This window comes from Patiria miniata, unplaced genomic scaffold (genome assembly GCF_015706575.1).
Source record: "Patiria miniata isolate m_02_andy unplaced genomic scaffold, ASM1570657v1 HiC_scaffold_9, whole genome shotgun sequence".
Classification (NCBI taxonomy): Eukaryota; Metazoa; Echinodermata; class Asteroidea; order Valvatida; family Asterinidae; genus Patiria; species Patiria miniata.
This window is the reverse complement of record NW_024037076.1, coordinates 6,763,781-6,788,103: the sequence shown is the minus strand read 5'-3', so window position 1 is coordinate 6,788,103 and position 24,323 is coordinate 6,763,781. Positions and strand designations below refer to the sequence as shown.

The window sequence follows — 24,323 nt, the reverse complement described above, 5'->3', positions numbered from 1 at the left end:
AAATAACTTGAAAGGAATTTCGAGATATTTTGAAATGGATTTAGACATATTGTGAAATGTATTTCGAGATATCTGGAAATGGATTTAAAGATAATTATCTTGAAATGCATTGAGCGATATCTTGAAATTGATTCTGAGTTATCGTGAAATCCATTTCAAGATATCTCGAAATAATCTCCCAGGCTTTTTAAAATATCAAATGTTTAGAGATATCTTAAAATACTTGGAACTATATTGAAATGTTTGGAGATATCTTGAAAGCTCATTACTCAGTCTTTGTTGAACAGTCTCAATGAAACAATTGAGCAAGGGGCCTAGTTTTGTTGTATGTTGATTCCACAGCCGTCAAACTGCATGCAACTTGGAGTAAAGAGGCAGCGCCTATTAAGGTAAAACATATATTGCAGGTCTTATAGGACTTCAATACTATGGTTGCCCTTCACTGACGTGCGGTTCGTAGAACCTTTCAGGCTTCAGGCTTTTGGCTTCAAGGTTTAGGCCTGTGGCTTTAGGCTTCAGGATCTTGGTTTCTTGGCTTCGGGCAAGGTCAAGTAGTTTCAGCTGTAGGCAGTGCATGACATTATTTATACTAAATGGCTCCATAAGTCAGCCAGTGACTCAGTCAGTCTGGGGACAGGGGGCTGGCCCTTTGGGTCAGGCAAAAAAACCATGGTTGCCCAAAACTGGCGAAATCACTAGTCCGAAATAAACCACAGTTTTCCTCTTCTATTTAGACCCTCCTTCGCACCTATTCAAAGCTCTCTTCCCAAGCAAAGGGAAAGCGAGACAATCTTGATATTCCCCATCGATTGCGTCAAACACGCTTTCCATGCATTATTAAAACGCTTGACAACTGCAGCTAAACCATCCACTCCACAGCTTTCCCGCGCTGTAAGGCCTTTCCCCTGTGTCTTCAGTCTTCTTTTTCCCCTAAGATTTTTTCCTTCCACCGTGTTCTTATGAAAAACACAAAAAACACAAAAACCTCACAATCACAAGTCGAAATCACGGCTGGGAAGGACCTCGCGGGGGCCATTTACCCACGGCAGGCACACTGGGCCGATAGCTCCATATCACGGCCTCCTATCGGCCACTTTATCAGTTGCCAGCTCTTCGTTTATCACCGATGATTCTCGCACCAAGACGCTCTGCCCTCCCAAGCGCGCTCTCCTTTTTCTCTCCTGCTTTGCATTTCTTTCCCACGGTTTTTCTCTCCATTATTCCTCCTCTTGTCCTCTGCATTGGGACACCGTGTCCACCTTATCTTTCCCCGATCGCAATGCACGACATTAGAATTGGTTGTGCTCTCAAGTTCCTTGAGATTTGCATGCTGGGTATCAACTGCAATTAAGTTCCAGTTATCTCTGTGATCTCGGTGCTTGATGATGAGTGGGGTTTACAGTGAATATTTTGGCGATGGTTCTTTGCATGCATGTTGCTGGGTTTTCCCTGATGTATACGGAAGCTGTTTCGTGTTTTGCGTGCTTAATGAAGACGATAAATCACACAGAGTCTTGGGTCGAATGAGACTATGCCAAACACAATAATAGACAAGTATAATAACATAAAAAATATATATAATTGAGTAAGGAGAATATATTTACCTTAAGTATAGACCCTTTACGGATAGCCGCCAGACCAGAAATGCAGTAATGCCTCTAAAATCATTACGGAAAAAAAACATAGTCAGAAGCGAGCGTCACAGAAGATGAAATGGTATGTAACGTACATAATAGTTAATACCTTCTTGTGACAGGTTGGTATGGTACAGTAATGAGATTCTAAACCTGTAGTTGATTTACTAACAAATCCATGATGCCAACTTTGTGCATAAACTTTCATCAAATTTTGTCATTTGGTTAAATAAAAACCACCCCTCCCCAACCACCCCCCCCAAAAAAAAAACACCCCAATACACAAACAAGCAAACAAACACCCCCAACAAACACACAAACAAAAACCAATCAACCCAACAAAAAAAACGAAACAAAACAAAAACTAATGTGTAATAAACCTGTGCATATATAGGCCTAGGCCTATAACACAAATTTATAAATTACATAAGGTCTGCATATTCAAGATATATATTCTTCCATCAGATAAAATTGCATGTTCCAATCTTGATGCAAAATTGAACATCAGTTCTTTCAGAAAACCAAACGGTCACCTGTGACCTTTTATTCATGTTTATGATCGCTTGACAACAGCGAAGCAGCGATGTCGAAGAGTACCGTACAATGCGGGGTGTCGTCAGCCTGATATCCAAGGGGCTTGACTGTCACCACAATCCACGACGGTACATTAAAGTCCTTGCTTAGGACCAAACTAAATACCGGAGAGAACGTCTAGAGAGGCGCGAATGATTGCTACGTAACACCCTCCGCTAACCACGGGCTGAAGCTTTAAGCCAGACGCATGCACGGTGGAACGACCGTATACGGGATGGGTCAACACGTCACCGCACCGGCGGGATAGGAGTAGCCGAGCGGCCGGGGTGAGGCAGCAGACACTTGGGATAACAACTCCAGACAGCTCCGCTGCTGGTCTTAACCGCTCTTGTATCTCAATAGAGTTGGGTACATGTTTGTCTTCAATATCATAAGTCGTAGGACAACTGCATGGGCAGGGTTTCAGATTTGGAGCGAGTTGCCATAATAACCGATGGAACAAAACTTAATTTGTCATGAAAACCTAACTCCTTTCTGCATTCATTCTTTACAAAGCTTCCTGTGCACAATGTGCTATTTTTGTTCACAACTTATAAAAGTATACTGTCAAAGTAAAGTGGTTGGATTCATAGTAAACTACGAATTTCTCTACATGATCCAAAAAACAAACAAAAAACACACCTGGCTGTTCCAAGGGCGGATCCAGAACACAATTTTTTTTGGGGGGCCAACAAATTTTGTCTCCCAAAAAGTGGGTCAAAAAATTACGGCGTGGGGTTCGGGGCCCGCTTAAGGGCCCCGAATTTTTTTTTGGATTCTCGATGCTCTGTGGTGCGATCTGACGCTCTGACCACTTTAACCAATGTTTTTTGAGGAAAAGATGGTGGTGTACTCATTGCCTGCCTTTATTGCGACGTCACATAAAACAACAACAATTGGTTTCGGTTTTTTTTGGGGGGGGGCCATGGCCCCCTTTGGCCCCCCCCCCCTGGATCCGCCCTTGGGCTGTTCGCGGACGCTGACATTTGAAGCAATGTGAGACAGTATTATTTTAAATCTTTTACACAATGAATTGCTTTGGAGAACAATGTAGCAATCTCAGATAAAACATAAATCGAATCCAGTGATTTTCGGGTTAGTAGCACATGAGACAGTGGGTAAAATATGACAATTCATGTATCACTGTAATAACTCAATTAAAGAGTTATCATTTCGAACGTCGAAGTAAAGGGTACAAATAATCGCTCTCGCAAAATGGGGGAGGCCGAGGATGGATAAACGAGATGTCGTTGCACAAAGTAAAGTATACAGCCTTAGAAAGTAATTTTTAAAGCCTGTGTTTTTCTAATCACCCTCATAACAAGTGCCGCCTCCTCTTGAATGATAACAAGCTGTCCGAGTGGCACCCATCGCGCACAACCGACCAATCAGAGTGATAGGGCTGCGCCAGGGCATCGCGCATGCTGATTGGTCTGGTTCCCTGACCTGACAATTCCAAGACGCCCTGACGTCTAAATTGTAGGTCAGGTAATCCCAACCTGGCTAAAAATAAACATGTAATCCCAACCTGGCTAAAAATAAACATGATGGCCCTTTTTCAAAGTTCAGCTCCATTTCCGGTTTGGTTTTATCGTTAAAAGCTTTTAATGTTCCGTTCAAATTTATATATATAAAAAACACTTGCTACATATATCATACAGTTTGATATTTCTGCAAGAAAACTTTGACTAATGTTGAGCTGAGCTGGAATCTTCAAAGTTAGAGACCCAAATAGCAGGCGAAGCCGAAATGGAGACGGCGATAAGTTTTGAAACCGTCGTCAGATTCAAAATAGTACATGACGCAGCAAAGCTTTCCCCTCGTACAAGAGTCGTATTGAATTTCAATTGTTTTAAATGCAAGCAATGAATATTTATTATCAACTCAATTCAGTTAATGTTTATTTAATAAGCATGGCAAATAAATAAAACCTATTTTATACCCGGAATTACCCGGGCGCTATCCGAGAGTGTCGACGAAATGCATTCGAAAAACTTCGGACATTTTCGGAAACTGAGGCATTCCTCCCGTTTTGGTCGCGTGCCGTGGCGTTTACATGACCTAAAATCCATCAGAAATAGTCAGAATCTTTTGGTCTGGGAACCAGACTAATCGCTGATTACTACACACCTGTCGGCGTTCTGTTCTGATGATTATTGTCAAGGGTCGGGGTGGGGGCTCATCCATGCCCTGGGTGGGTTTTTTGTATGCGAAAACACACAGTAGTTAAAAAAAAATAGCGTTTTCGGTATGCGTCGCCGATGTACACTCTCCCTGGCTAGTTACTCTCTTAGGTTTTGCGCGATATCGCACGATCCAAATGACCCGGTTTGCAGCGATTCTGGTATAGGTAGCAAACGAAGCTTGGCCGCAGGGTAAGGGTATCTTTTGCCTCACTGATAACAAAGGGAGAGCTCCTCTGAAGCATTAAATAAATAGGAGTATGATCAAGGAGTGGGCCGGGCGTTCATAGAGCGGAAAGCCCTCTTTGAGTTTTCACGGAAAAGATATCCATATTTTGTAATTTATGCGAATTTGAATCTCTAAACTCACCCCCCCCCCATTTGGAGAGAGAGGGTGCTTAACATAGGAATGGTTGGAGGCAGTACACGACCAAGGAAGTACCGTGGTTTGAGTACAATACCCCGACCCTGGTCGCGCTCCATGCCATGTGGCGCATTACAGCAGCAACCCACACACAAAGACGTCAATTACGCTTATAAACAAAAAGGCATCAAACTTGTATTATTTTAGTATTGATCCCGGATGTCTGTCGGTGAGGCAGTGGGTCAAACACAAACAGAACGATTATTGCCATCACGCTAAACTCATCGATGGTAACTTTTTTTTTAACATATCTAATTGCACGTTTAAATCGTACAATCCCGGCCCTGGATCCGTATTGAGGGTCCCCCTTGCTCCCCACAACCAATGTGTCAATATTCCAAAGGTTTGTCAACTTCTCGTGAATAGATATGGGCCTACAGCGGGCACTATAGACACCACGAGCAGTTATAGCGCAAGGGCAGCTCAGCGATTACTGAGTTTGACACCGCAGTGGCAACGGTCTGCGCGTGGAGCGCTAGCCAAGCAGCAAACGGCAAGCCCGCTTAGTGGTTGGCCGAGTCGGGCTAAACTCATCACCGATATAGCCACGGCCCTTGTGTTATGCTAAACAGCTTACGTGTGCCTGGCTTGCCAGTCGATAGTCCGTGACGATAGCGTGGTGTATACTACTAGTTCGGTCTGGTCAGGCGTGTTGTCTGCACGGTTTCCCCCCACAGTCCTGCAGATTGGTCAGTGGGCGGCGGTGGAGCATTTAAGCTGTCCTTTTTCTACCACGAGTGCTCATTTTCGTTCGGGACTTGGGGGCGTCAACGGTTGCACACTTCGAGGTACGAGAACGATTTAGTTGCACGGTTGCAATCTGTTTGCTGTTACATTTTTTTTCTGCCCTTATTATTTTTTTGATAATTGTTTTGGCTCACACACAGCTATTTTTTTCAATAGGATGTCTTTCTAGAGCATATTTTATTTTTTCCTTGGTCTGAATTTGGCAACTCCCGAGTTGAAAGTATACCTTCCATTTTTGGGTGGGGTGGGGGATTTACTTAAGGCCACACCAGTCTAAATTGACGAAATATTTGAATACTTTTCGAAGGGCGACAGCCTACAACGGATAATGCAATGTCGCACGCCAGCAGTTGCCTGTTTCTCTAAATTATCAATTAAAATTTAAAATTTTGTTTTTATCACAGCTACCAGCAGACTGTACTTACACTGCATGGAAGGGTCACAAGAGAATTCGTCATAATTTTGTAGTCGGATTCTGTACCTTAACTCTTCATCGAGTATTGGAGTGGAGAACAAGTCAACCGAGAGTTAATCGTTTCTCTGCGGATTACAAGCCTATAACAGAGAGTGCCGGGCATTTAGTCATTTCTCTCGGTCGTGGTTGTATCGCCGCCAGTGCTAGCGCAGATAGCCATGGAAGCCGTGCCGTTACCCAGCCTCCGATCGCCGCTCACGCTGGCAAGTAGCAGTCCCCGCAGTGACACGTCCTCGTCTTCTCTGTCGTCGTCGTCGTCGATGATGTCGTCGCCTAGCTCGTTGCTACCGACGACAATTAAGGCGAATTCACCCCAAGATATGGACGAGTCAGTGCATACCGCTAGTGGTGCAGCAGGCACGCGTTCCACCGGCTTCCAACATCACCATCACCACCATCACCATCAACATCCTCACGAAGCAAGCATCGTGCTGAGCGTGCCAAGAGCAGCTACTGCCGCCGTACTGGACTCCAAATCCACGGTAGAGCCTTCGGGTTCTTCCCCGCCGCACACCCTGCCCAACAACAACACCATCCACCCTTTGAAAACCTACCACATGGAGCCAGTTCGGACTTCCAACGCTCCCTCCTTCCTCATACGGGACATCCTGGGCGACATGAAGCCTAGGGAAGCCAGGAGGGGCGTTGCTTCGGAGGAGGAGGAGGCAGATGAAGAGGAAATTGACGAGGACAGGGACTCGGAGTGCGATGAGCGGACAATGTACGGGGAACATCGGGAGAAACTATCGGTAAGGGGTTCAGACTCGGAATCCCACAGGTATCATCACCACCATCACCACAACACAGAGAACAATTTGAAAAGACCGCATAGCGAAGATATCAGCGAAGAGATGAAAAACGGACACTGCGATATGGGAACAGGTAAATATGCTTCAATGCAACCTAATCAATAAGCGTTCATGTTAAAGCTTTCAATATAATTCCGTAGGCCTACTAACGCAGGTCAACTCACCATCACGACGTAACTAAATTTGGTCTTTTACAATGGATGGATTGAGAATTCAAATTTAGGCTCTTGATATATGTAGCATCCATTTTTCATTTCCTTCACTCTACCCTCCCACCCAGTAGCAGCTTTGTGTATACCATACACATACACCAGGTCCAACCGAGTACTGATTTCTCTCTGCTCACTATTTTACATTATGGGAACTTGTTGGCAAAGACTTTAAAAAATGTCAAACAGTAGTAAAATATGAATTATTACCGTATTGTAGCCTAAACTAAACTTCTTAAAATCCAACTTTACCCAACTATCCACCACATAGTTCCAACGCCCTCTCTGAGTCTTAGGCGGATATTTAGAGCGTTATTCAATACACTCTAATAACGTTATTAGCTTACAAGATGTGCATGTTCATAATTTGATCGAATGCCATGCCACCATGTATTGTGTCGAGTGGTGTACTCCTTTGTGTGAAGAGTGTGTGCATGTACACACTACTTCATGATTTTTTGTTCACATTGTCGGGTATTGCTTCATGCCGCAACAGCCCCACACAATCGCATCATTTCGAATCCTGCCGATGTCCCGTCGATAAGCGAATTTCCACAAAAGATAACTTGCGCTCGGAGGTGTTTTAGAAGGTGCGAGGGGTGCGTTTGAGACGGCGCATTAACAACGAAACAAGTGTGAAAAGAATGAAAACGGGCGATAAATACTAGGCACATTTAGGTTTCTTGTGTTCAAATCTATAAGTCCCTTCAGACCACGCCAGGTCGGTTTTCAAGCGTCTGTTCCTTGCTCTATGTTCTGTGCAATATTTCGATTGATTGTAATCGACACAATTTTTGGATTATTGTCACATTTAACACTTTAATGCAACGATAATATGGAATACCTTTTTGTACTTCATAGAACCGTATATACAATGCCTTAAAAGAACTGTACATGTATAGAAGACAATATAAGTTGAAGTTAAGAATAAGTTAGCTTGATAACTACAAAAGTATTCTTTTCCCCAAACAAATGGCATTTTTCTAGATGCATGTCTAAAATATATCGTTGAAATCGTGCTCTTATCAAGAGAACACGTTTGGAACGAGTGGAAACTATTCAGATATTCATTTAAGAAACATATCGGCTGCTTTGTATGCAAAATAAGTTAAATATATTCATATAATGTAAACTTTCCAAAACAAACTGCAGGAGATTCTAACTTAAATTCTCTTCTGAAATGTCTATCTAAAATACACGAACACCTCCCCGGCGTTCGTTATATAAACTCCGGATTGGATTATTTATGTAAAAAAAACTGACGCCAACATATTTCTTTTCCTTGATCAATTTATAAATCCCGTTGTAATTTGATCAGGAAGACAGTCACCCCGGATTATTATTATATAAAAAATATCAAAAAGGAAAAAAGTGCAGAAGTGTTGCTGTAACAAAAACACGATTGCCCAAGTACTACACAAAACAAAACTCAATAATCTGCACCACTCTGTGATTTTCAAAAGAATTTGAGATTGCTTTTTAATGACGGACGAACAACCGCCCATAGTCCCTGAGAGTATACGGTCCTCAAGACGCACTTCTCGGCTCTCACTACCGCCATCTCGTCCCTTTTTCGCCCCGCCGTAAAATCGAAATCCCACCGCGGCGAGCGATATTAGATTTTAATTTGTTTCAAAGTCGTCTAGTGGGGGCTGCTAAATGGGCATTAAGAGCTGAGCTGTTCGGCGGTGTATCCCCCCTCTTTCCATCGCTTATAGTCCCTGTATAGCCACATCTGCTCGGCAGTAAGCTAATCGAGTATCATTATACATGGAGAGCAAAGCTATAGGCGGTAGGGTGCCCAGTCAACTATGACGCTATGATAGGGGCTCGGCTGTGCTTACTCGAGGAATCAACATGGCTTATATTGCTGGAGAAAAATGCCCCGAGGAATTTTCTCTTTCTCTCAGTCTGTGTTAATGACAAGCGAAAGAGAAGAGGACTAGGCCTTATGTTTGGATATCGGGTCCAAAATCTGAAATTTTTCTTTCTGTATTTTACACATTTGTAATTTATATACAAAAATGGGGGGAACCACCGTTGAAAGGCAAAAGCATATATCACGTAATTATGTGACACTGGTTATATAATTTTCGTATTTAATTTCATTTTTTGGAATTCTCACATTTGCTTTACTCCCAAATTGATTTTCGACGACTTTCATCCATTTGTAACAAATGTAGCGAAAACAAATAATGATGGGGTTCGGAATCATTTTTCCCCCTTCTTTAGTTACAATCTTTCAACATCCTCCCCATTGTCTGAACAGCACTTTTCTTGAAAGGGTTGGCTAAATCAATAACAAACTTTTGTTTTTTTTAGCAACGAATTCATAAACGACCTATGACATAGAATCAAAGATGGAATGGAAGACGAAAACACGAAAGGACATTTTTGCAAACATACGAATGGATATAGACAAACAAAGTGAAAGACGTACATTAGATTCATGCATTATGGGGGCAACAAATTGGTTTTACACAGAATTGTCTGCGAAGCTACATTAAAAAACAACAACTTTGTAATACCTGGTTGTAGGTTGCTAAGCCAAGAATCCCAGTTAAGTGACAGCCTGCAAGTCCAACCTGACCGTGTATGAGCCTTGGGGTGACAATTTCATAATTATACAATTATAGCAAACACGTTGTAAAAACGTTTTCTCTGTCTCTTTTCCATTCTGGCCAAATCTCGCAGGGAAGGACAACGAGATCTCGTCCAGCCGTGATAGCCACAGCCCCGGTAAGCCCAAGAAGCCTCGCAAGGCGCGCACGGCCTTCACCGACCATCAGCTCAACTCCTTGGAGCGGAGCTTTGAACGTCAGAAATATCTGTCAGTCCAAGACCGAATGGAGCTGGCTGCTAGCTTGAACCTGACTGACACACAGGTCAAGACGTGGTACCAGAACAGAAGGTGAGTACAGCAAAGTTTACCAAACCCCGGTCTCGTTTGCGGCTCCGGCTTCCTCTCCTGCTTAAGATAAGAATCCTGTCATGTCCAAACAAATGAAATTAAACAAACCATTAGCCTTGCATGGTGACCACATTTTATGTCTCAATAACAAAATTTGGGAACCTGAAGCCTATAGTAGTTTGAACTGAATCAGGAGATTAAGTATGACAGACGAGGAGAGAAGGACGGGTCCAGCAATCGACTAAAAAGTGGGCGTCACTTAAAAACAAAACTGAATATGAATGATCCTGGTTTGATTGAACGCTGTGATCCTTGCAACATTTCCCAAAACAAAGTAGTGTAAAAATGGTTGAGTTAAGCCTGGTTATTGTGACATTTTTTACGATGTCGAAATTTGACCATGTAGAAAACGTGTTATTAGGCCATGAAAGCCCAATGCTGTAGACTGTTCCTGACCCAAGCTTCCATCATCGTTCTTGCTAATATATTTTAGGGGCGGGAACCCGGTCTACCATTACTGCATGCCGCGTGTGTTTACCACCGCGACGGGCATCTTGCTGATCTCGTTGGAAAACAAAGGGATGTTTCCGACTAAATTCGTCAACTATTAAAGCAAACGGATAATGCACACAGTACAAATCAAACGCATAATGCAAACAGTACATCCATTAATTTAAATGTTTAGTAAAAATTTCACTTGATATTCAAAAGTCTTGGATGTTCTTCTGGTATTAGTCACAACTTGTTTTTTCACAACCAGAACAATTTTTTGTTAGCACAAATTCTGGGGATTGGGGGGGGGGGGATGATCCAATGGCCAAGCCCCAGTCAAAAAGTGGGGGTAAATATCCACCATTCCCCGGGATTTGCACCCGTGAGGTGGTGTTAATTTATGTCATTCATGCTTTAGAGGGGAAACATAGTCATTGGCCCTCCCCCGTTACAAATGCCTGTATCCGTCTACCGTAAAGAAAGGACAGATATATTGAGACGAGCCGAATTGGAAAGACAAAGACAAAGACACAAACATCGACTGTTTCAGAATGCATAAACATACTGGCGAAATTGAGATTCGTTAAATATAATTAATTTCACAGACTAGAGTGGAAATAACGACTGAAGTTAAAAAAGATCAGCTCTATTGCTAAGGTACATCAACATTTTATTAGCAGTAGTGAAGGGCCATTCATGCGTCTCGCGTATCTCGCTTGTAGCGTATCCGGCCTAACGACAAATCTGCTTTTATAACGATGTTTCCGAAAATGTTTTAAAAAAAAATCCAAAGCACGCTTCAACATGACGCCAAATTTGCCCCGGGTTGACGATTGATAATCCGCTAAAAGAAAAAAACACCTCCCACGGAACAAGGAGGGAAACTGAAGCCTACTCAAGTGTAATGCACGGTGTGTTCTCGTCGTAAATGCGAGCGCGCTTTTTCTTTTTAATATTTCATGGGTCTTTTGATGTTCTGTTCTTGGTACGAGGCGTGCACGGTTTCCCGCTAGGCCATCTCCGCGTAGATTAGGGAAATCTTTCCCTCCGTTCGGAAACCTAACAAAAACATAAACCGTTTTGTTTCTTCTTTGGAAATATAAGCCAGGTCGTGTCTTGTTGTTGAGTAAATTTTTTGTTCGTTCTGCCGAAAGGGTGTATGTCTTTACCATCGCTTCCCTTCCCTTCCCGGGAGATAGACATACGCGGAGCTTATTGGGCATCAAACGCCTTAAAAGTGTGATCGCGCGCCCGGCTGAGCTAAGTAGGAATTATTGGATTATCTCCTCGTCTATATCGCTGTTCCATAATTGATATTTGATGTCGTTGGGAAGGAGCTTTTTTCTCTTGATCGGAATCGCCCATTCCTTAGATTATCCGGCTGTTAAATACCGGATGCGAGTTGACATTGCGAGGAGGTTCACTCAGAGTGAATCTATAGCAAATTGCTGGCATGGATTATCAGCATTTTGCGTGTGTGGGATGGTTCCTGAGTTCGGCGCGGCAGTTTGAGAGGATGAACAATGACGCACTGGAGAAAACAAAAAAGACAAACCAGAACATTGACTATAAGCAAATACATGTTAAACAATCATTTTCAGAATGTTAAAATTAAAATGTTCCCATAAAAAAATGGAACTTCGAGGATATAGATGGAAACAAACGTTGAAAACCGTTCACATACACAGCTTCATGTATACCTTTAAAAAGAAAAACCCGCACAATTCAGTAACTTTTCTCGCGAATGAATTTCGGGGTAGAATGTTTTTTTGGTCCTCAAAAATCAAGCCATCGGAGCGCTACTCGCTATATATGCACTGTGATACACATGTTTTTTTTTTCCAAAAAGTTTCTTCATACGCATGTGCGTGTGAGTCTAAACCTAGCGTGGGACCTGATATCATACTGTGAATGGTCCCTTATGAGATATGCATTGTATGTTGCGCCAGTCTATATTTACAATTTTCTCAAAATTCAATGGTGTTTATATTCACGGCTGGAATACGTATAGGTAATTGAAGCTGTTTAAATTGTTCAAGTTCCAACATTTTCTACGTAACTTATTGTAAGGCATAGGCCTACTGTCCGGTGAAACAGACATTTGGAATATGGCTAAAACAGGCGATCTCCGGGGGAAGTGCACCTTTAACTACGCACATTCTTTTGCTAAACGAGCAGCCAACATTGCGAGAAGGCGCGCTACTGGAACGAAATTTTGATTTTTTTTTTAAAGGCCCAAGTGATATTCGCAACAACAAGGTAAAAAAATAATAACACCTTTTACTTTACCTTTTCGCCTGATCGGCAACATCAAAATAAAGTCAGATTTTTCCGGGGATTATAAGCGTTACTATTTATCCGACACGCCGTTGGAATGTCCCGTTCTAAAGACCATAGAAAACAGAAAGGCCCAGCGCTTTCTTTGTGCCAAGTGGAGGGTCGATGCCAGCGCATGCCTAAGAATCCCGACTTCGATTCACAAAGGCCAGGAATGTGCTTTCAAATCCGAATCTTCCAAAGACCACAGCTGGATTCTGTACTTCCAAAAGTCATGAACATTTTTGACTTTGTGTTCGCCTGATCAAGAGTGCGAGCAATTTTATATTTTGTTTACACAAATCCACCCTCCCCTAAAAAGTCTTGTCTTTTTTTTTAAGCCAGAAGCTTTTTGGAGCGCAGACAAAAACCGGGATTTTTTTCCCGATTGTAAAGTCCGTTTTGTTGAATCCTTAAAGAAACATGCCCGATCGGCCATGAAATCAAAGAAAACTGTTTAAGTAAACAGTAGTGATTGTAGATTATTTTCTTACACTGAATTTTCTTGCTTAATATTGCCGATTTTTTGAAGCTTGCAAAAACTTTTTGATAATAAATTGCATGATCAGGAACTGAAGGCAAGTGTCTACATTGAATTTAATCGTTGAGTTTGAAAATATTGTGGTTTTTTTAAATTAATCAACGTGTTAATTATATTTGTTTGGTGGAGCTCCAGCATATAAAAATGGGAGACGTTTGATTACACTTGATGTGGTGTAAAACTGATGAAAAAGGAAACAATTAAGTAGCCATTAGCCAATGTACAATTACACAGTACCAAGCTATTACGGGGCCTCCAGTTCCTAGGCATGTGGCCCTGCCAATTAAACTGCCAAGTTTCACTCTTGTAACAAGGGGTGGAAATTGTGCCAAATTTGGCGTTAACAAGCTTGCAGAAGCGAAATATGGCGAAAGGGGTCTTTTTGTTTTCGGCAAACCAGCCAGGAAACCAGCGGAACCAATAGGCAGGCCCCAGTGCCGGACAAACAATGCCAGAAAACAACATATGCCCGCGGTTACAAAGTGGGGCCATTAAGAGGACTTTTTTTTTGGATGCCCGACGCGGAAAATTTGTTGGCTATTCAAATATAAAAAGAACCCGTTTCAAAAGCTACGGGGGCTCTAACAGCGCAATGATTACGACACTATTGGTGTGGACAAGGGGTACGAAGGGAGCCCCAGTAATTGATGTTGAAAGAGGGAGGTCAGGGTACAAATTGGGTACGAACCTTGGCCCCTGGCTGAACTATCAACCATGTGGTTTTTTTTGTCATCAGCCATAGGTCTACACTTCAGAATGAAAACGAACGCACGCATAATAAAATAATGCCGTCCTTTGAAAAGCACATTGTCGTCTGCGCGCGAACACCAATCGTTAATTAACTAAAATGTGGAAAGTTTATTTGTAAGAGTTATTGTCCTTTCATTATTTGCCCTTAATTATTTAACCATGGTGTTGATTATCATTTTCATATTTCAATTGAAATTCGCCCTGAAATAATGCTTTCAAGACGTGGCTTACTTCGGCTTGGCGCTTTGTAAAAAAAACGTCAACACGCTGCCACTTTCCAAAGATTAATTTTGAGCAGTCGTTTTATAAGTTTTATAAGTCGTTGGGCTAAAAAGGGCCATTATTCCAGATCATTGTGCAACTAAAGCGGCATATTCATAGGGACCCGGCAACAATACCAATCAAGTCGAGAATTCAAGTGTGAAAAAATATCGCTTGCAGGCGATTTTTTCGTTCCTTTCTTGTTTTCTCTCCTCGCCATAACCAACAAAAACGGTAACAAAACAACAACCACCGCGAGCGCTTGCAGACTACTTCTCAGTAGCGGGAGCCGAGGCGGCGGAAGTGCCGTACAAAACAGTTTATACACGGTAGGCTGACTGGCTCAGGGTACGCTCGCTAGGCTTTGCATTGTGAACGCGTTTAAAATTGGACTACCCCCTATAAGGAATGGCACGCCTAATAACGGCTAGAGGGAGAAAGCCGCTTGGCTTATATATATGGGGTAACATTTTGGTGTCCTGTGATTATTTAGGTTAGCTTAGTAAAATCAAGTAAACGGGGGGGGGGGGGGGGGAATGATTAGAACAGTTTACGAAACCGTATTAAGTTCTGCCCATGGCTCAAGTGTGTAGTCCTTTTTGACATGAAGACCGTGGGCCAGAAATCCTATCTCGCCTAGGAAATGAAGTCCGTTCAAGATTTCTGGTGGCAACATAAAAATGGTTGTTCTTTGTCAATTCGAGGGTGCTGAATTCAATTCTTTCTGGTGCCAAGCTCTCAGGTGGCACGTTTAAGCACAATCTTCGTCCGAAGTGTCATCTCAAAAACATTAATTTTGGGGGCCTCTGACAACCGATGGCGCAATCCATCCCCTTAAGGATCTCAGGAATGGCCCCTCCAATTTCAATGCAGATTGTCACCCATAATGCTAAATAACTGTAAACGATTGTAGACTCATAGCCGAAGGGATTCCATAATAATGGAAATAATGCAAACAACAATGCTTTGACTGTATACTTATGTGCAATGTTTTATTACATGTACCACCTGGTTTTTGAGACATAACAAAAAATAATGATTTAAATCTATAATGCTAAGCACATTTTTCCATAAATGTAAATGACTGAATTGCATGTCATTCAATAGTCTTTGTTGCCAAAAAAAAAACATAATTAAAGTTTGTTACTGTTTTGGTAATTAAATAGGAATTTATGCAGCAAATAACGCTTTGGTCATATTTAGTGTTGTATGCTAACACAGTATTTTTCCAAAGTATCACTGAAATTGTCCATGTGATGCTGAAAGATTACTGAATTAGTCGTTTATCCAAATTATACAAACTGTCTAAAACTTGAATTTCAAAGATTGTATAATTATGGGAAATAATTACAAATGTATGTATAATAATACAACATTTCTTTTCAAGGCATTATTATTCTCAAATGCAGAGCTCAAAGAGCTCTTTGTTGATGACCGAATTACTTCATTAACCTAACGTAAAGTATTTTGATGCCAAAAGTATTTAAATTGTAAGGGTTTCATGGTATATGAAGTGTGAAACTATGCAAAACATAACGCTTGGCAAATATTATGCCTTGTGGACAAATTGGTTTTCAAGGCATCACTGAACTTCCTATCAATTCCACAAATGTGAAGCTGAAAGACTATAGATTACTGAATAATGTCATTAACCCAAAATGAACCCAAAGATTTCATTATTATGGTAATTAATTATGCAGGTATGTAATGCTTTTTCAAAACATTATTTAGTTTTTCTCTTACATTTGGACCTGGAAAAACTATTTGTAAATGATTGGATATCCATTAGCCGGAAATAAACTCTTTAAAACTGGAACTTGGCTATTAATAAATATCCTTCATGAAAGTCATGATCACAGTTCACATTTCTACCATCTTATTCTACCATTTTGTGTGAGCAGTTGAGCACTTCCGCGGTAATAAAAGAAATATTACAAATAACCAAGAACAGGCTTACTGAATGTTGAAACAAAACACTGCCAAAATAGTCACTTCAAATATCAATCACAAGGAAACAAGCCACAGGAAATCCACATACAAATTATCTGTTGATACTAAACACCGAAAAGGAGGTGACGTTCAAACATGACTTTTGTGCATTTCATATTTTTCTCTACCAGAATCGAAATTACGCATACCGGTCCTGAAACTATGATTATCGACAAAGTGACCAATATTATGTGCTGGCAACGAAACAAATAAAATGTTTTATATGAGGCCATTGTTAATGTGAGAAGCATATTTCACCTTTCTGTTTTCCTGTCAGACATGACCGCAAAAAAGTTCCACCATTGTTATTATGGCGGTTACAACTCCCAGTTTAAATAGCTGTCAAATTCACAAATTTGCTGCAAAAAAGACGAACTTTGGCTTTTCAATGCTTCTTACTTTTTGTTCTTTACTAAGTGGATATACCAATACCTTCCGCTTAGCACTGTTACCATCATTAACTTGTCGGCAAACACATTCCTTTGCAACTACACATCATATATCAAACACTAACAAGCTGAAGACATGATCACGTTGATTTTGCCTGCCATGCACAACAGATATGAAATGAATAGTTTGAAGGAGGGCATTAATTTTCGTAACTTTTTTCCTATCCCAGGACAAAGTGGAAACGCCAAACAGCCGTTGGGTTGGAGCTTCTGGCCGAGGCAGGTAACTACACCGCCTCCATGCAGCGGATGTTTGCCCCACCCTTCTACTATCACCCGACCCAGGGGATTGTCTCTAACTTGGATGGGCTATATAACCTGCATGCCGGCCAGAGACCAGTGTTCCCCCGACTGTTCCTTCACGGACTCCAACAGCATGTCAGTCATCTACCGCTGGCCCCTCGAGCACTGCACCCCCACAGCCACTGACCACGATAACAGTAGGGTGATGATGAGCCTGACTCAACCTCATGCTCGTCCGAATGACATGTACCATTCCTAACATGCACACTTGCAGTTCTGGTGTGAGGTTCGGAACTCAACTGCCGTGGTGACAAAAGACAGTGAATGACTGTTCCATTGGCATTATCCAAGAACATCTAATAATGCACTGATTATCACTCAGCACAAGAATGTCATAATACGAAAACATGCTCCATCATTTGTCAACATCAGCAGCTCTTCTTCAAACCAAAAGCACCATTTGAAGACCGAGAAAGTAGTTTACCTCTTTGGCTGAAGACCCCCGAGTCGTGACAATTGGGTCTGATGGCTTTCAAGTACCACTGTCTTTATTTACGTAGGCGCTATGTTTATTATGTTTTTTTTGCATGTGAACTGGTGTTCGATTGTGAAACATCAGAAGTGGTCATGTCCAAGCCACATTTTTCATTGTCTTAACATATAATTACAAATATGGGATCAAATTATCTAGTCCCAAAACAATTTGAATTATTAAACAGTTTGAAAGAAAGTGGTTAAATTTGGGAAGAGAAATTATCTTACGAAAACAAACAGCTTTTGCGAGATACAGGTACCGATGAAACTACTAAATTAACCAAAATAACAACTGATGTATCCCCCCCCCCAAGAAAAGCAGTAAATTAAAGGAATGCAGTAGAAATTCATCTACGGATTACCGTTGCTGAAAAGTTTGCATATTTTGCCCGTAGCAAAACCATAAAATATTTTAATAGAATTTCAATGATTTGCAGTATCTTTATTGAATAGTTTTATTTTATAAAAACAGACTCACGAAAGTCATACACGAATACTTGCCGTAAAACTATCCCCTTGCCTATGCCTTTTACATTTGTCGTGAAACGAGGAATGACCACTTAATTAAATAAGCTTTTGGCAGTTCAGCTTTTGTACCAATCGAACGCAAGGGAAAGATTATTTAATTATTTAATGCGTTTTAAGATAAAGTGGTGCCGGCTAACTTTACTGGCTTCGTTGATTATGATTGTTCGGCTCAATTCACTTTAGAACACCCGAAGAAATCAAAAGTACTGAAAATTATCCTACGCAAACACACGCTGAAATTTTGAGCGCGCCAAAACAAAATAATAGCTCAAGAAATTATACGGTACATGACAATTATTGAACCGAAAAACTTCAACTATACACTGATTGATTTTTTTATGTTGTAATTTTAAAAGGCTTATATGTTTAAAGATTAAATTATTCTTGCCATAAAGTGATAATTGGAAAACAATGTGTTTTGAGCTCGAGATCATGATGGACAAAATAACCGGATTATCGCGCGCTACGATCGCATTTACCGACACCATTGAATAATGGACGACAAAAGTCATTTCGTCTATTACAGGGCCTTAACCTAATAAATTGACGTTCCATTCCCTGTGGAAAATATTGGATGGAAAATCATTTGAAACCTTGTTTGTCTTCAACTGCCAGCAGCGATCACACTGGACCATAAACGTATTACGCTCTATTTTGACAAAGAGCATAAAAATTACAGAAGTGTAAGGGAGAAATGAACTGAAGAACCACCACATCGATAATTGGCTTCGAATGCCTTCTAAAAGATCCCCAAAGTTTATTGGTATGTGCTCATTGCCCACATGATTGTCTGCGCGTAATCCAAAGTAAGATAGACAAATATATTATTTTCACATTCTTTTCAGATATTAAACACAAGAAATATGTATTCGACGTTGCCCTCTTAATAATTGGACTTTGTTAAAAAAAAAGTTTCAGCAGTATACTGCCAAATTTTGGGGGGAAATCCCAAGCAAAACCAACTGAATGAAAACCAAAAAAAACCAAAAAAAAACAAAACAAAGAAAACCTAAAACGTTAGCACTATGCTGTAACTTTGTAGCTGCTAATTTTACAACCGTGGTGTAAGTTTGTACATAAAAAGACAAAAATCAAGACTAGATGTATATGATTGACCTGTCCAATCAAATGTGACGGAACAATCCTTTAGATATATTGTTATGTGTACACATTTTTCCTGTGAACGTTGTGAAGTTGATAATAAAAGTTTACAGCTCGAAGAGCGTCGAAATAATGTCCACAGTTAAGATTTATATTTACGTCAGCCTGCCCCACCTATTCGTTCGGTCTGCATGTATGATTAATTAAAAATATATATATATAGGCCTACATGCAATAAATTCAGAATATGAGTTAAACAAACTTTGGCATATCTCTCTTCTGGACAGACTGTTTCGTACCATAAGGCACTCATCATGTGAATTGTGAATTGTGAATCAGCAGAATTGTGAATTGTGATAGAAGACGATTTCATTGGATATATATATATATATATATATATATATATATATATATATATTATTAAAAATAAATTCACTCTTAAAACACATAAAACAAAATCTTTAAAAATTCAACTCATGCACATATATAGGCTACCACAAAACGAAAACCGTCACCCACCCTTCAAAGTCTGACATATTTTACATCTATAGAACATCAAATGAAGCGATATTTATCCGACATTAATCTGGCAATGAGACTACAGTATCTCACTTCAGAAACATCGCTGTTGAAATCATGGCAATTAAAATGTTCTCAGAAGTTCCTGCAAAGGAACCACAGTTTCGTAAGATGATTGTGATGAATAGGCACAATACAAACTAGTCCCCATGGCGTCCAGCAGTACACTAGCACCACATGTTAGTTGTGACCGAGGGGGCGAGGTTGAGAATGAGGTATACCCCTGGGAACGAGATTGGAATGGTGCATGCCGCAAGCAGTGAAACTGGCTAGACTGTTTCCCGGCCGCGAATTTTTTTTCTCCCAAAACGACATCCGCATGTAGGTGAACGCTATGGCGTTTTTGGACTTTACTTTTCTAAAAACATGAGAAGAAAAAATATAATTAGAAAAAAAAGAATGAATTCGAACGTAATGAAATTCGGACTTTATTTCCCTTTAAAAAAATCCTCCGAAGCCTCAGGTTAGAAAAGAAATATATATTCAGGTTCAAATACGTGATTCGAACCCGCGACCTCACGTTGCTGAATCACGACCGTATCGACTGAGCTATCGCACTGCTCACCAAAATGTATGGGAAAAAAGTATGTACCTGCGTACGTACGTATCATAAAAATATCGTAGAGGGCGCTAAACAACCATGTATGTGGATGTAGTTTGGGAAAAGAAAATTCGCTTCCCGGCCCCCCATACTGAAGTCCGAGGGACAATAGGGACAGAGAACCAGACTTTCGCTCGTACCTCCCGCCCTGCAAACAGGACGCTGGGATACTCTGATGAGCTTCACAGAATCTTGTGAAGGAAGTGGCCTATGACCTATATATAAAGCATGATCTGGCTGCAGATGTTCAAGACCGCAGTTAGACAATGTGCGAAAATGCTATCAGAAAACTTCCCATAGAAATGCATACGTTCCATACCGGATGTGATTTCCGTTTCATTGCGGACCATGTGGACAAAATTTTGAGCGTCGCATAATGCAATCCGACCGTTCGTGATTCGAAGTGGAGCCTGGGCAAGTGACGGGAATTGTAAATTTACAACACAGATAAGTTTTAAAGAATTTCCTATATAATTACGCTTTTCAACGAAAAAAAAATCTTTAAAAGAGTAATGAATCAGTCTTAACGGCCGTTTCAAACCTTGCAGAGTCATGACCGTGTTGACGCACAGGTCACAGGTCACGCAAAATCCAACCAATCAGAGCGTGAATTCATCAGAGTATCCCAGCGTCCTGTTTGCAGGGCGGGGGGTACGACTATGAAACTGGCGCGGGGAAAAAATTCAACAGAGGGCGCCTTTAGTATTGTATGGGCCGAAGGGCTGTGTGGTACTTTTAAGCGCGACTAGCTAGCTGTGTGCGTTGGTAATTCCCGCCAGTATACTGTATTGTATGACCGGCCTAAACACCGTGGCCGATCCAGGATTTTCCAAAAGGGGTGGGTTCGGTGTTGAAATCCAAGAGTTTTTCGGGGGGGGGGGGGTGGCTAGATAAAGATTTAGCTTTGTAGTTCACGCATACAAATGTCATAGGCCTGAAGCAATGAATCAAAATTTGCAGTATTGAGTAATGACGTTATGCGCAACACAACCATGATAAGTGACACTCGATAAACATAACTTATTACTTGCATTTTGTTACTTGATGAACATAATGCGTGAAGAAAACGTGCACTTTCTTTTACCGCAGTTGCTTCAAAAACATTGACCAGTCATCCGCGGACCAGCAAACTTGGCTGCATGCATGAAGAACTCTAACCCTCGCATATAAAGTGTTATACAATGTACTCTGAATAAACGTTCAACGAGTAGAATCTGGACACTTAAACCGGTCGAGCAGTAACATACACTCAGATTTTCGGGGGTTTGGTTTTTTTTGTGTATTTTGTTTTCGTTTGTTTTTGAGCGTTTTTGAAATCATGCTCAAATGAATTCGAAAATGGTTCTGCAGTTGTTTTTCAAATAAACGGTTGATCGCGCACGCACCATTGTTTTCGCAAGTCTAAAAACCGTTGGCTTGCATAATATTATAGCCGTTTAAGCTTTCCTCTTTTTCGGGTGCATGGTGGGGGTTATTGGGGCGTATTAGATATAGGCTACTCGACATGGATTGAATTAGTGCAGCATGCTGCTGCATGCACAACTATTGTCGGTGTTCAACTGTCTATCTATTTTGTTTACGATTGTGATAGCTCGAATAATAAATGATCTTTTATGAATGTTCAAGTTCATTAAGGAAAAGCTTTCGTCTTTTACCCACTAGTATGGGCGTCTTTAAAATCAGAGAAACAATGTGAACTTCATTCAATAGACGCATCATCAACCCAACCCTCCCCCCGAAAAAAAACGAACAAAACAAAGCAAAACCGAAGTGCATAACATCAGGACGTCTGTCTTAACTGCATTAAAATCATGAGTCAGGTTCTATATGGTAAGGCAAAAGTACAAGAACAAATATTTTGTACTTCTCCTGAAAATCCGACTATAGGGTGAAACTGTAGATTGCCGTCACCAGACTATGCCACTTTCGCTCAGCGGATGCGAATTTGTGTAAACATGGTAAAGGAAGGGCCTTTGCAAAAATGACAAAATGTTGGTATATAGGCCTATATGCTTTTTGGGTGTGTATATACCTTGAAAAACATAGATTTTCAAATTGAATTGATAATTTTCTAGCATTACATTAGTTATGAGCTTTCCAAAGAGACATCGCACGAAAAAATCAACATATGACAAGTCATCAATATTAATTAATTTCAAGTTTTGAATTAAGAGCGGAACGCTCCTACTTCGTTCTGAATAGTGTGCGCAATTTCCGAACTGGAGTGCGCCATTTAAAACCAATTTTTAAAACTGTATAAAGGCCTGCAAAAACAAACAAGCACATTTATTTGTTACTGGACATTATATTCCATTACATTTCGTTCGGAACAGAAAATTTAAATTTTGAAACAGCACGTATGTACCAACTTTAAGACTGATGTACCGCTATAAGCCATTGGCAAAAAGCGCGCGCTAAAAGGGGTCCCTAAATGCCCTCGGATTTGCATAAGAGCTCTTTACAGGTGTCGTGAGTTCATTGATTATTGATACATTTCGCCAGGCAGGCTTCGGATACACCACAAAAAATGAAAGACAAGTCAGAAATATATCGCCTCATCTCCTACATCGTATAACCCATTGCTCCAGTCAAAAGAATTCTGGGCCTGCAGCGAGATTTAAACTCTACATTCGTTTTTTATCTCTTCAAATCTCTTCTTTTTGTGAAACTGAAATCGGTCGATCTGGGCCGGCGGGCGGAGAGTTCGCAAAGATCGGGCGCCGGAAATCTTGCATAAAAATGCAAGAAAGGAAGGGCATGTATAAATAGCGCCCTTTCAGCAAATAAAGGCAACATTGGTCTTTCTGATTTACCGGTACTCGCTTTTTCCCTTATTTCTTTTTCCGTCAAACTGTCCAATAAGAATGCTGGTAAATATTTCATGTTAAATTTCGTCCGTGGATATCGCAAAACGAAAATTGTTCTCTATTGTTTACTTGCCACAATTAAAAGGTCTGGGTCACAGAAAATGCACGTCTTATACATAACGGAGTAAATTTCCAAAAACCCGTTTGTTTACAGATAGCTGACGCGATGCGGTTTTTTAAAACTCTTCTATATATACGTGTTTTCAGCAGTGAATAAATCCAACGAATTTTTAGCTACACTGTTAACTGCCAACGCTAGCGCCGCATAAAATGCACGTCACGTAATTCACTGTGTGGTACCAGGTCACGAGCAAGTTTCTTTTATATGTTATCATGGCGATCCGAACGCACACCCATTGGAAGCAACTTCAAAAAACCCCGAGTGACTGGAAAGTGGAATGACGACTATCGGTCCAACGGCTTGATTTCGACCAAAATTCCTTCATGCGATAATGACACGGAAACCGCAAATTTAATCGCAGTGGTGTGAGCGTTATATTTGACCTTGTCTAACCATTGTGTGAGAAACGCCCAAAAGGGCGCAGTCTGGACGAAAGTATCTCTTGAATCTATTGGAAGTGGACCTGCTAAATATCACGGGGAAGACGTCGGTTGTTCACGGTTTGAGCGGAAGTTAAGCCCTTACGTCATCGGGCCCACTCGGCAAGCAGTCATGGGAATTCCTGGTCAATAGACGGTTCCTCCGAGGCCAAACTGCGCATACCATTATCGAAGCAGTCACATTTTGAAAGGAAATATCTTATGCATTATATTTTCTAATATTGTAACGAAAGGATGTGTAGTTATTTCTGTCGGGGATTTTTTTTGCATGAGATAAAGAATGACACAATTCCTTGCTCGCATATTGCATGAGACTCAATATCAGTGTCTGCATGGGACTCAAAGTTGCTGAGGTGAAGTCCATTAGGTCAAACCCGTGCGTTGTGCGAAGTCTTATCTTTGTTGGACAACGGACAAACTTGGGCTACTTAAAGATGTACTGTATTGTTCCTGCTATTTTAGAGTATTGCCCAAACCCCAAAACACCCCCCAAAATAAACAACAACAACAAATAATAAAAATAAAATAAAAAATATAACTAAAAAT

General features: G+C 40.9%; 1 protein-coding gene across 1 annotated transcript; it reads left to right on the top strand.

Moving 5' to 3' along the window:
* The first annotated feature begins 5,458 nt into the window (after nt 1-5,458).
* LOC119720479 (barH-like 1 homeobox protein) lies at nt 5,459-18,650 on the top strand. Its single transcript, XM_038190152.1, has 4 exons — nt 5,459-5,602; nt 5,966-6,918; nt 9,749-9,965; nt 16,934-18,650. The coding sequence occupies exons 2-4, from the start codon at nt 6,195-6,197 to the stop codon at nt 17,190-17,192; spliced, it is 1,200 nt and encodes a 399-aa protein (XP_038046080.1). The 5' UTR covers nt 5,459-5,602; nt 5,966-6,194; the 3' UTR covers nt 17,193-18,650.
* The last annotated feature ends 5,673 nt before the right edge of the window (nt 18,651-24,323 follow it).

Excerpts from the sequence above, each read along its gene's own strand:
- LOC119720479 (XM_038190152.1), top strand. The coding sequence starts at position 6,195 with ATGGAAGCCGTGCCGTTACCCAGCCTCCGATCGCCGCTCACGCTGGCA. Across the intron at positions 6,919-9,748 it reads ACACTGCGATATGGGAACAG|GGAAGGACAACGAGATCTCG; the intron begins GTAAATATGCTT and ends CAAATCTCGCAG. Across the intron at positions 9,966-16,933 it reads ACGTGGTACCAGAACAGAAG|GACAAAGTGGAAACGCCAAA; the intron begins GTGAGTACAGCA and ends TTCCTATCCCAG.